The sequence below is a fragment of the Salarias fasciatus genome (genome assembly GCF_902148845.1).
Source record: "Salarias fasciatus chromosome 7 unlocalized genomic scaffold, fSalaFa1.1 super_scaffold_4, whole genome shotgun sequence".
NCBI classification, from domain to species: Eukaryota; Metazoa; Chordata; class Actinopteri; order Blenniiformes; family Blenniidae; genus Salarias; species Salarias fasciatus.
Genome location: NW_021941229.1, coordinates 15,691,051 through 15,703,614, shown reverse-complemented (window position 1 = coordinate 15,703,614; position 12,564 = coordinate 15,691,051). Strand labels below are relative to the sequence as shown.

Genomic DNA, 12,564 nt, shown 5'->3' with positions numbered 1-12,564 from the left:
CGAAGAATTGTGCTCCTTAGGTGTAACGGGGGTGTGACTGCCATCACGGCGACCCGAGCGACAAAGGAATTCTGCGTCCAGCAGCGGCAGGGGGGCTCTGCAGGATGCCGGCACGGTGGATTCAGCACGCGGCGGGGCTGGAGGTGGGGGGTGAGCTGCTGCGAGCCTTGGGCCACCGCCTTCAGGCGCTCGATGATCACCTGAATGTCTGGACCGAAGAGGGAAGAGGTAGAAATGGGGAGCCCCAAGATACCCTTCTGGTCCTGTTCCACGAGGGAGGAGAGACCAAGACTGAGAGTTACTACTGCGGATGGCGTGCAGAGATCCTTCACTGACCCCGACAAGGCGACAACTTTCGTGAAGGAACTGGCTCCACAGTAAGACATGCACATGCTGTGATGTAACAGATTGTTTACTACAGGACTATTTGAATAAGCTGTACATGCCTCACACTTGTTCTACTCCTACGTAACTGTTCCTCTGACATTATGTTCCTAAGAATTTACTTTCATATGGTGTTGTCACAAATTGCACATATCTTTTTCTTTTTTGCACACGTGAAGTATAGATGTGCAAGTGCAAATATTTGTTTGTGTGTGCGTGTGCGTGTACGTGTGTGTGTATGTATATGTATGTGTATATACACATACATATATACATATATACATATATATATATATATATATATACATACATATATATGCCGCTCCCGGCGTCTCGGCGGGTGGGCTGCCGGGCAGGGGCTGGCCGTTCTCGGAGTCGCAGCATGCAGGCTGCCGCCCGGCGTCCACCCACTTCCCACGTCGGCCGGCTGTGCAATTTCTTTTTCACCTTGTTGCTCTTGAACCACTGACACATATTCTCCTCTTCTGCTTCTGCTTCCTGTCGGTTCTGGGGACTCTCCACCTGATCTACACTGCGTGTAGAACTTGTACCAACAGCAGGGGAAACAAGGCCGTGGAAAATGGCCGCAGGGTGGATCTTACTCTTGAGAGTCCCTGCAGTGGGATGAACAGGAAACATGGTGTTGTTTGTTTGCAAAGGGTGAATGCTTTCACCTTCCTCTGACTCCAGAGTGTTCAGATAACATGCTGTCTCTTCAGATGATGCTACCTCCACCTTCATTACTCTTGTATCTTGAGTCCCGTCTGCTCCCCTGCCTTGTGTGTCTGTGTCCTGGATGCCCATGTTGGGCAGGGCCGCATCCTTTTCCTCCTCTGCTTCGAGGCTGGTGCCGCGCCAGCTGCTGTCCAGCTGCTGGATTTCCGTTTGTCCTGAGGGTCCCTCCAATTTCAAGAAGGCCAGGATGGGGCTGAGGTACTGGGAGACGGCCTGGGCACACCTTTCCACCACCTGGCTCATCTGGAGGGTGCTGGCAGCGGTCAGGTAGCTCACCAGCTCTTTAAAAGGAACCTGCAACACAGTAATCAATAAAACAATAAAATCAGCTCTGTTGGGTGTTTCTCTGTAATAATGGTCAGAAATTATGGTCCTGTACATGGCGCAATATAAATAAACCTCAACTGATTTGAATTTAATCTAGAGCAATGATCTCAACTTCATTGAACAATACAACCATTAACACTCACTTTATTTTTTGATAACATTTTCTCGTATTTTATAGCTGAATACACTTAAGCCCAAAATTATTCATTTTCCAGGCAAATTGTTTTTGACTGAAAATAGCATAGCCTTGTTCCTGAAGATAATAGCTCAATATACAAGAATCATCATTGTGGAAAAGAAAAACTTTAGTTTATGTCTGAACAAAAAGTGACATGTTCAATATTATTCATAACCTTCTCAACAATCAACCGAAAGCCTTTGATTGGCTCATATCAAACGGGTCCCACAGCGGAGGCTGCCCCTACTTTTTCCTTTCTGCTGACTATCTTACACAGGGAGGAATGTGTGTGTGTGTGTGTGTGTGTGTGTGTGTGTGTGTGTGTGTGTGTGTGTGTGTGTGTGTGTGTGTGTGTGTGTGTGTGCAGTGTGTGCAGTGCACGCAGATTTTCCACATCCAGCAGTGCTGAGACACCACTGGAGACATTTCTTCCTCTATGCAGTACTACAAACCAACCACACGGTGGTGGTGCTGCTGGCAGCATGAATCCATACAGCATAAAGCCAGGATGACGCCTCCTCTCAAAAACTACCGAAGCACCAATAGGGTTCTGTCTTAATGTGTGAGTTGTTTGCAACGTAACTCACTTGAAAAGGAAAATCGGTCTCTTTATTTCAATGAAAAATGGATTTAAAAAAACATAATAGACTTTATGCTGGGTTCACTGGTTTGATGTTAATGTTCATGTATAATTTCATTCTTCAGGGTGTTGTCATTTTGTGAATCAAAAATTAAATGTGTTTTAACATAATTTGAAAGGCTACACAAAAACAAAGGCTACCACTGACATTTGGACATTCTGACTGTTGTCTTCCTCTTACATGATTCAGCAGTGACCGTGCTGAGATGTTCCCTGAATAAACTCTCTGATTTGCCGAATTTTATCCAAAATAACTAATAATAATAATAATAATAATAATAATAATAATAATAATAATAATAATAATTATTATTATTATTATTATTATTATTATTATTATTATTATTATTATTATTATTTATTTATTTTTTTAGCTTTTAGCCCGTTTGTTGCCCATTTCTGTTACATCAAGACAGAAAACATTAAATAAATCTTTCTGAAATATAATCAGAACTGCATTCTGATGAGACAATAATCAGGATCAATACAAACAAACCTTGAACAGAAAAACGAGCCATTTTTTGCATGCAAGTGAAGAAAGAATCAATATTCTCTCAATTGTTTGTTGGCTTTTCTCTGGGGCTGAATGATTTTATGAAGATATCTGATTTCTAGCTGACTATAGTGCCCAGTCTTCAAGTGAATATGGGATTCTGACCTTCGCCTGAATGACATGTCCGCCTCTTCTCTCACACCCCGACCACCTCCTCTGACCTTTGTCTGCACAACTACATCTCTGGCAAAAAGTGGCCCGTGGGCCGCCAGTTGCGACCGCTGCACTCTACTATCAGAAACCCAAGGTCCAACAGAGGGGAACTGTGAGAACAAACAGGTTATTGTGATCACAACTCGTTTTTCCAATATCTTATGAAGAAACTTAGCTGCTATTTGAAGTATAAGTAAGTAGTGAGTTCATTAACTGTAATCAGGTGGTAATTTTCAGTAACAATTCAGCCAGAGGCAGTTCTGTCTGGCAAATAGCTCACAAAGTCTGATAAGAATAAAAACAACAAAGTCAGACTGTGTGGTGATTCAGAGGAGCCTAGCAGAGACACGGCTGGTCAGTAAAGTACATTTACACTTGCATGTGAGCAAGAAGCTCATAAGACAGAAACTCAGGGGACAGGGCTTGAGGCATGATCGTGGATGATCTTACCTGGACAGAGGTGAACTGAGGTGAAGAGCAGAACGGGAAACGTCGCCAAAGCGGGGAAGAAAAGCTTAGAACTATCAGCTGCTCCCAGGGCCCACCCACTGAGATGTCATATTGAACAGGACCCACCCAGATGCATGATGAGCCTCCATCCGCGTGCACACACTCTGTCCTACGGTCTTCCTGAAGCTGACCCCACAACCCGAACTTCATCACTGTTTCGCTTCAACAATGGCAAAAAAAAAACGTGAGGTGTCCCTGTCCTATGTTTGTGTTTAGGGAAAGACAACTGGTTCCAAAGTCATGCTAACTTTCTCATGCTGACATAAAATCTAAATTTAACATCCGGTCTCTCTGTTAGTGTAGGAGCCATTAATCATTTCTTGTATTTGACCTCTAGGGGGAGCAGGACGGTAAGGGAAGACATAGGAGCACACAGGTGATGGGCTTCAGGTGTGTGAGAGAGGGATGACCGTGTTTGTTAGCGTGTTCGACGTGGTTCGTGACAGACTCGCTGAGGGTCAAGATTGGCCTGGGAACGCCTTGGGATCCTCCCGGAAGAGCTGGAGGAAGTGTCTGGGAACAGGGAAGTCTGGGCATCTCTGCTTACACTGCTGCCCCCGCGACCCGGTCCCGGATGAGCGGTGGAAAATGGATTGATGGATGGATTTGTGCACACAAAATGTGAGAGAAAAAGAAAGTGTTCAAGTATCGCAATAAAACTGGAATCTCAACCGACCACACTGAAGATCGAATTATGTTAACAATCTTGGAATTCACTGGTGATCTTGGATGTTTTTGTATCCATCTGTTTTAAGAAATTAATCTCAAGGACCCTCTGCAGCCCCTTCAAGCACCCCAAAGGGGTGCATCATGTACCCCGATTTGAGAACCAGCCACTCACACAGACAGGCAGGTGGCTGCAGTTATTCAGCTGTGTGCTGTGATAACTGGAAACCAATTAATGTGAACGTTGTTTCTTCCTTTTCCTGTTTACTTCACCCTTTTGAATGGAACAGATTAGTCTCGAGTCTTGTCGTTAAAGGACATGAGTCACAAAACAGAAAACGAATAAAGTTCTGTTTGCATACTGTAACTTGACAGGTAATAATAAATAAATAATGCAGATTGTAAGAGCCATTTTGGGGTTTTGTGTTTTATTTTATTCCAGCTTAATTATTTGTGCTGTGAGCGTCCAGCCACTGGGGGCATCCCTGGTATGACCTGTCAGAGGTCACATGAACAGGCAGGTGAGGCTCTGGTGTGGCTGATTGCAGAATCAGTTTTACACAGTGAAATGGCACATAGTTTTTTTTAATGGTGTTAATTTGAACTGGAAAATGAATAACTGCAACTGAAAGCAGAGCACAACAGTGGAAAGTGGTATAGATTGGCGCATATTGGAGTCGGTGGAGAGGAAACTGGATAATAAATTGCAACAAAATCATTGTGGAACAAAGCAGACAGTGGAATTCTCATTTGTCAAAAAAAAAAAAAAATCTCCATCAGCAACCTGCTCTGTTTGACTGAAGAAAGGGGCCAAAACACAGATTTTATTGACATACAAGATAAACCAGCTGGTTCCAGAGCTCTGCTGTGGCCGCTTCAGTCTTCATAATAGCTGTTTTGGTGCCCTCTAGCGGTCATCTTGAGTCAAAGCCTCGCGTGTCTTTCCAGTCTCGTTGCTCTGACATGGATCTTTAACGTGGCACGAGCTGAACGAGGAGCTCTTTCACTTGATTAGTGCACTCTTTACTGCCTCCCAAATCAAGCTGTTAATGTCTTTGGGTGAAATGATACAAGGCTGAGTCAACAAATGAGGAACAGCTTCCAATTAAACTAATTGGATTTCTGATAAAAACTGCCATGAAATAGTTGGACTGTGACAAGAGTGGGAGCTGGAGGTCAATAACATCCATCTTTTCTGTTTTTAAAGACCTGGGAAGGATGTATTTCTCTCTCTCATACTATCAATTAATCCTTAACATAGAATCAATAGAAAAAACACAGACGTGTGTAAAAGGTCACTGGTCTTTGGTTTAATTGGTTTTACAAATGTTAAAACAAGGCTGTGAAATGTGAGAGACACAGAGGGAAAAAAAAAACAGAAGACAAAGGCTCATAACTTTTTTTTTTGTGAAATGAAGAGTTAAAAGGATGTCGTTCTGCCTTTTCCCTTCACTCGCCTCCACACAGTTCCAGAAGGATTTTGCGGTAGTCACCAGATGTGTCTCCCTAACAAGTGAGAAAAATTAAAAAATTCAACAGTCAGCTCAAAACAAATCAAAGAAGCAAAACTTACTGGAAAAAAAACCTATAAAAGCAGGCTGTTATTATTACCACAGTTGATAAATTGAAAAGGCTTTGTTGACTCTTCAAGTCTTTCATGCCTCACCTTGATGAAGGAGTACAGAGACTTTCCGTACATCTTTTGGAATTGAGCTTTAATGTCCAGCATGTCAATCTCAGCTCTGGAGACCATTGTTCTGATGAGGACAGTATCTGTGGTCCCGAGCCCCTGGAGAGAAAGAGACGGGGAGAAAAAAGCATTTACTCTGTATGTAAAGGTGTCATTAAAAAAAAAAAAGAAAACTAAGATAACCTAAAATACAATATATGTTAATGAAGAAGTGTTTCTTTGGCTTTTTATGTTAAGATATCGCCGTATTGTATTTGCATTTCACATATTTACCTTCATTGATTTGTATAGCCGCTCAGCAAAGAAGGCTGACTTGTTCCTCAGGCATTTCACTGCAATGCAGAAAACAAATCCCAGGTCATAAAATGCATGTCTGCATGGTACAAACACAGCTACTGGTTTATAATAGTGACCCTAGGAAAAGAAGAGAGTTAGTTGCACTTCATTAGTATTTATTATGAATGACATATCACTGAAGAGACGGACCTATGGCCAGAAAGACGTCCTCCAGAGAGCCGGACATCTCCCTCTTGATGCTCTCCTCAATGTCTTTTCCAGAAATCTTCTGATACTCATCAAACACTGGAGGAAGACAAAACCTGTTAGAGTTGACGGAATATTGTTCCTTTGAGTGTTTGAATACCAAACCGCCACTAGAGGTCAGTACAGCTCTCACAGGACAGGAATTTGGTGAGCAGTTTAGGGAAATTGGATGAATTCTCATCACATGACGTTTGACAGAACTATTTCCCGCATTCTTGTGCTGACGTGAAGGATTTGAAGAAGTCATGAGATTACCTCTCAGCAGATGGTGTCGGTTCCTCACACAAAGCACAGTGAGAAACTTAACCTCGTCTGTGCCCCATCGGGCCTCCCCAGCCTCGTAGATCTCCTACAAGTACAGACACATATTGTCACACTGCTAATGATGGGGGCGGGGGGGGCTGCTTTTTATCCTAAAACCTGTGAAACGTTACCTTGGCATCCTGGACAGCCTGGGCCTCGTCCACCGCGTCGCTTTCATCCCGTCCAGCCTGCAAAGCAGAGGAAATGAGGACGTTTTAAAAGACAGCGGGTATGACTGGAACTGCTCACTCTGGCCTGAGCTGGGAGCGGCTGTGTGTTTAGGTTTGCTCACCGAGAGTAAAGAGACCAAAACCCTCTGAAACATTCCAGATGTGTCTCCACAAACAGCACTTTCCAGGTCCTTCCCATATTCTGGCACAAAAAAAGAGATCATAGACATAAATGAGAGATTCCTATTCTGAGCTATATGGCGGGTTCATCAAAAAGAACAAAATGTTCCAGCAATTTTCCTTCATATAAAACTATTCTCTTATTGAATATTAACTGTCATTTATAATACTGATATAGTTAAAGTATATATTGCGCTATAACTGTGAGGTGATGATATTTTCCTTTCATTGATTAACAAAAAACCTTGAATTGAATCTTTATTCAAACAAATATGAGAAATGAAAGGACAATATATAGAGCTGAACACTGGTCCATTGACATTAATGACTTATACAAATTTATAAACAGATCTGTACAATGTGATGAAACACAGAAATGCCTGATGTTTTATATGCACGCAAAAGACAAAAGACTGAAAAAAAAAACACTTCAGAAGTGGTCAACCAAAGAGAAACAAATATCTGAATGAGCTGCCTCACAGACAGCAGCAATGGCTTGTATATGAATAATTTACAGCATCCTCTGTTTTCTGATAATGGGCGACTGGACCTACTAACAAACAACAAAAGCTACATAATATCATGTGTCATAGACGAGCCATATATACAATGACCTGAGGGCAGAAATTCGATTAGTAGAAATGATAAAGTTACCATTCTTGTAGACTGAGCAGATGGTTTTCACCTCAGCGTTTGACCTTGAGGCGAGTATTTCGATCAGACACGCCTCCTCTGTACCGGCCCCCTGGAACAAATTAGAGGACCGCAAGTTCAATAAGAGCGAGGGCAGCTTCTGATGAGTGCAGGCATGCTCATCACCCAATACTCATTGAAATAATCAGAAATAATTCTTAATATTTAAGCCTTTTTTTCTCTTAAAGTTAAAGACTCCAAAAAACAGAGTAAACAACCAAGGTGTAGCTACATGTGCATTTTCAATAATTTGGTGTTCACAGTGAATACAGTCAAATATACTTTTCCTGTCACTGTTTTCCTATTGTCTGAGTGTTTCTCATTTTGAAGTTGGAAGCATTAATTAGAGACGGTTTTCTAAAGCGAGGACCCAGAACGCATTGAGGATGCATCAAAGCTCTCAGTGTCAAGTGTCTTTGAATGAGACACTCAATCCCAAAATTGCTCCCAGTAGAGGTTAAGCACTCTGGATAGCAGCCGTCACCATCGGTGTGTGAGTGAGCGTGTGTCTAATGTGAAAAAAGTGCTGAACAAGTGTAATCTATTTACCACTCATAACAAAGCAGAACAGTCAGTCATCGTCATCCTTTTTTAAATTCTTACTTGTCGAAGAAAATCAGCATCAATCTCAAAGTTTAGAATCATTATCCAATAATTTATTCTGTGATGGGAATACATTCTTAGCATAATCGTCCTGGAAGAAAAAGTGACTATGGAGGTTGTCTGACATGAACGCTTGGACAATAAAGGGTTAAAACACAAAGAAGAACAATTCTTTGTTTGTCTGGGTCAGGAATTTGTGATTTCTTTTATCTCTAAGATCTCTTTCATGTGGACAATTTTCAAGCAAAAAAAATTGGGTAGCTTTTAATCACAATATCTTTTTAAATATCTTTTTTTTAATTGTATTATCATTTGTTTAATTTTAGTAAACTTCTGATTTATCATGGCTTGACATCAGTTTTCCAGCACAGTAACAAAATCTTGAAATATGAGGAAATGTGTCCTTTGCAGACGGAACGAGTGCGTGACAGAACCTGACCTTCATGGCGTTCCTCAGCTCATAGGCGTCGTACACAGGAGCGAGCATCAGCAGACCCAGAACGACAGACTTGAAGTTCCCGCTCAGCTCAGAGGACAGATCATCAGCCAGGTCCTGCACGTGGTTAACAAAAAAATAAGATAAATAAAAAAAACAAGCACTCATTTCCACTGCTTTAATGATTTTATGTCTTGAACAGCGACTATCTGACAGTGAATTTAGATGAAGAGGATATTCATTCATGAGACGTGACTTCAGTCCCTCCACTAGAGGGTGTGGTTCCTGGAAAAGAGAAGCTGCTCTTCAAACTTGCAGATGTGACCAGATGTGGGTGTCACCATGACTCACTCTGTCTGCCTGCCAGGATTCCTCTCACAGTCCTCACTTTTCCGCCACTCTCTCAATGAGCCTTTCAGATAACTTTATTGATCTCCATTTAGACACTGTGCAGCCAGCTAATAATCATTCTGTTGAGTCAACGAGATTAAGATCCCACGCTTTCCTTTCTGTTAATATATTGATCCAGTGAGGGAGAAACACACCGCTGTGGGTTCTCTGGTTTTTCCCTATATGAGGGAAAGCCTTCACAAAGCCTTCACTGTCTGTTTGTTTATAGGCGGTAATCATTTCTGCTTTAAGGTTAATGAACAACTTACTTTATCAGTGCTGTTTGAGTTCAACAAATCTACACCCGGAGCAAAGTAAGCTGTCCGGAGACACATCCGCTGCTGCTGAGATAGTCCAGCAGCTGTTTGGTGTGTGAGAACCGCTGCCTGAAATGTCTCACCTTCCCCACTGTTTGCTTGTAGGCCTCCTTGATGCGTTGCCTCTGGGCAATAGTACGGTGGGCCAGGACCTCGGTGATAGTGGCCTCATTGGTGCCTGAAAGAAACAAAATATCATTTATTATCACAGTGTGTCGTCAGTCTTCATTACACCAATGATGATTCAGTCAGTTCAGGATTTCTTCCTCAGATTTTCTGAAACAACAATGCAAGCAGAGAATAAATGAAAAGTTGAGCTAAATATCAGAAAACCTGTTGCTTCTGTAGAATTTCTTGAATTGGTAAAAATGATGACTGTGTGTGACACTTCTGCTTTCCATCTCATGATAATAATAGAAACATGGTTTTTTTTCTCACGCTGTACTATTGAAAGTATCTCCTATCCACTGTGCATGCACATGATTGATGCTTCCGGACGATATGGTTAAAACCGGTAAAACACATGATCAAAAGGGACATCTCATTTGTGAAATTTTTCACTTTCAAACTGATTTTATTATTTATAACCGCTTGTAATGACATTTATTCTACTAACTAATAAATATGATATCTTTCTCATATTAGCAAAATAACAAACTTCATTCAAACAGGTTTCACTTCTTAAAGAGAAAGACGTTATGAGACAATGTGGCTGAAGCTGCCCACATGATCCTCACACACAGCTGTTTGTTGTTGCTGCCACGGCAACCATCAGTTTGCAATGCAGCTCAAACTGGAGTCAGGGGAAGAGGATTAAACTATAAACCTTAACAGCACCTCCACCGCCCACCATAAACCCACTGATAGAGAGAAAACATTGTTGTAACCCACCCAAAAAATGTGCTATTGTTTGCCCTGTGAATACCTGCCATTATGGTTTCAGTCTGATTCTACTTCCTAAGTAAAATCGCAAAAAATCCAGATCAAGTTCCTTCCCGTACGAGCCGTTTAGAGAGGCACACTGTACAAGACCGAAAAAAAAAATGGGAAAAAAATTCTAATGTTAGCAACAGGTTTCAAACTTTCCTGGAAAGGAAAGAGTGAAGAAGATTTTTTTTTTTTCCTGCCGAGGTCTAAACATAATGACATTACTGAATATATCTTTAGCTCCTGACGGTTTCTGAAGCGGCAGTGCGGCCGTCTCACTCACCGGCTCCTTTCATGGCCTCCCGCAGCTTCTGGCAATCGGCCTCGGCATCAAAACCGGACGCCTCGGTCACTGTTCCACGGTCTCCAATCTGATCAAGAAGAGCAGGGTCACTTCACTTCACTTCACTTCACTTTACTCCCAGCGTGTCGTGTAAAGTTATGTGTCGACACTCTGATGTTAAGTGCACGAACAACACAGAGTAAATACATACAATCAGTCTCAAAACTTACTTTTTCAACTTTCAACTGACATCAAATTATAAGGACCAGAACAGCTTTACATGTATTCAATAAGCAATTTTTTACAGATTAAACTGCTGACAGAATCTAAGATACTGAACATTACGATCAGAAGTCCATGTAGCGATAAAGTCTTCCAGTTTTACGACATAATCTAACCTACTGACTTTCTCCAGTGCAGTGAATGTTGCTGGTTATGCAAATAAAAGCAGTTTGCATGCCGTGCTCTCTGTGGGAGAAAATACTCACTGCTGCCATTGTAAAAGGAGTGTAGGTTCCCAAACTGGAGATTCAGAAAACTGGAAAAGAACAAACGAATAATTATGTCAGTGGCATATAAAGTCTGATGTAAGAATAAAGGAAACCACCGGGACAGTAAACTGATACAACTTTGTAGTTTGACCCTCGTTCACCTCTTATCACTATCGTGACATTCATGCATCATCTTTTCCTACGTGTGGTCATAGGATCCCTCATGTCCCCATGTCTCTGCGGCTCCTAATCTCAAGCGCTCCTGTTTATTGTGACACACCTGTAATTACAAGGTACACAAGTGGGGTTGCCCTCCAGCCTGTTTCCTGCCTGTCAGGATCGACTTACACCACTAATGCGGTCTGGAGAAACCAAGTGCTCATATTTTTATCTCCCCACCTACATTTGAATACATTAAACATATGAATTATAAATTAGAATACAGGCGAATTTATGTAGGGATACTTTACAATCCAGATATCAACCATAATGTCTTGAACTTTGTCCTGTAGGTCAACACAGCCACGCCTGAGCAGTTTGTAATGTAAATATTAGAGCATGTGATGATTATATACAGTTCATTCATCGTCTGACAAGTGATATCCAACGACACAGAAACACTTACAGAAGCACAGTTCTTTACGTGTCAGTCAAATGTGTAAAAACATTTAAGCAATGCAGTGTTGCATAAAGTCATATTTGAGCAAGTTTGTACATTGAGCAAGACTGTGTGCCAATTACAGCAGTTTAAAGTGAAGTTTCCATCACTGATCATTACTTTTCTCTCCCTAACGTTGAGATCTTCCACCAAAACATCATTGCCTTATTCTTCCAAAGCCATAGATCAGGCCACGAGCGTCTAACGTCAGCACATTTACAAGAATGGAACAGCGCTGCTGAAATGACTGTACCGTGAACAGAGATCAGAACTGTAAAAGTAACTTCTAAAGTTGTAACTTCATATGTAATTTGGTTTTTGAAGCCGTGCAAGTCTGCAGTAAAATGTTCAAAAGAGGGCTCGACGCGAAGAAAACGAACAAAAAGTCCGTTTGTCAGGAAGCAGAGGACATAGCGGTGGAGTTGGCATGGAGTCGGGGGGGGGCACACCCTGCAGACGGAGCGCCTCCCGCCGCAGACAGTCCGACCTCTGCTGGAACCAAACCGTCACGAGATAAAGAGAGCGAAAACCCGCGCTTACCTGGACAGAGCTGAACTCAGCCTGGGTCCGAGCAGAAGAGGAAGCGTCGCCAAACGCGGGTCAGAAAAGCTTCTAACTATCAGCTGCTGGTCCCACCCACTGAGATGTCACATTGAACAGGTCCCACCCAGATGCATGATCCATCCGGCGTGCACAACAGAGAAGAGCGCGCACACGACGACGCGTTCACGGAA

At 42.2% G+C, this 12,564-nt stretch overlaps 1 protein-coding gene across 1 annotated transcript; it reads right to left on the bottom strand.

The window, feature by feature from the left end:
• Positions 1-5,434: 5,434 nt before the first annotated feature.
• Positions 5,435-12,509, bottom strand: anxa4 (annexin A4). Its single transcript, XM_030084192.1, has 13 exons — positions 12,371-12,509; positions 11,170-11,219; positions 10,682-10,769; positions 9,555-9,649; positions 8,768-8,881; positions 7,687-7,777; positions 6,975-7,054; positions 6,814-6,870; positions 6,635-6,728; positions 6,323-6,418; positions 6,110-6,168; positions 5,813-5,935; positions 5,435-5,652 (listed from the first exon to the last, which is right to left on the bottom strand). The coding sequence occupies exons 2-13, from the start codon at positions 11,176-11,178 to the stop codon at positions 5,596-5,598; spliced, it is 963 nt and encodes a 320-aa protein (XP_029940052.1). The 5' UTR covers positions 11,179-11,219; positions 12,371-12,509; the 3' UTR covers positions 5,435-5,595.
• Between the last annotated feature and the right edge of the window lie 55 nt (positions 12,510-12,564).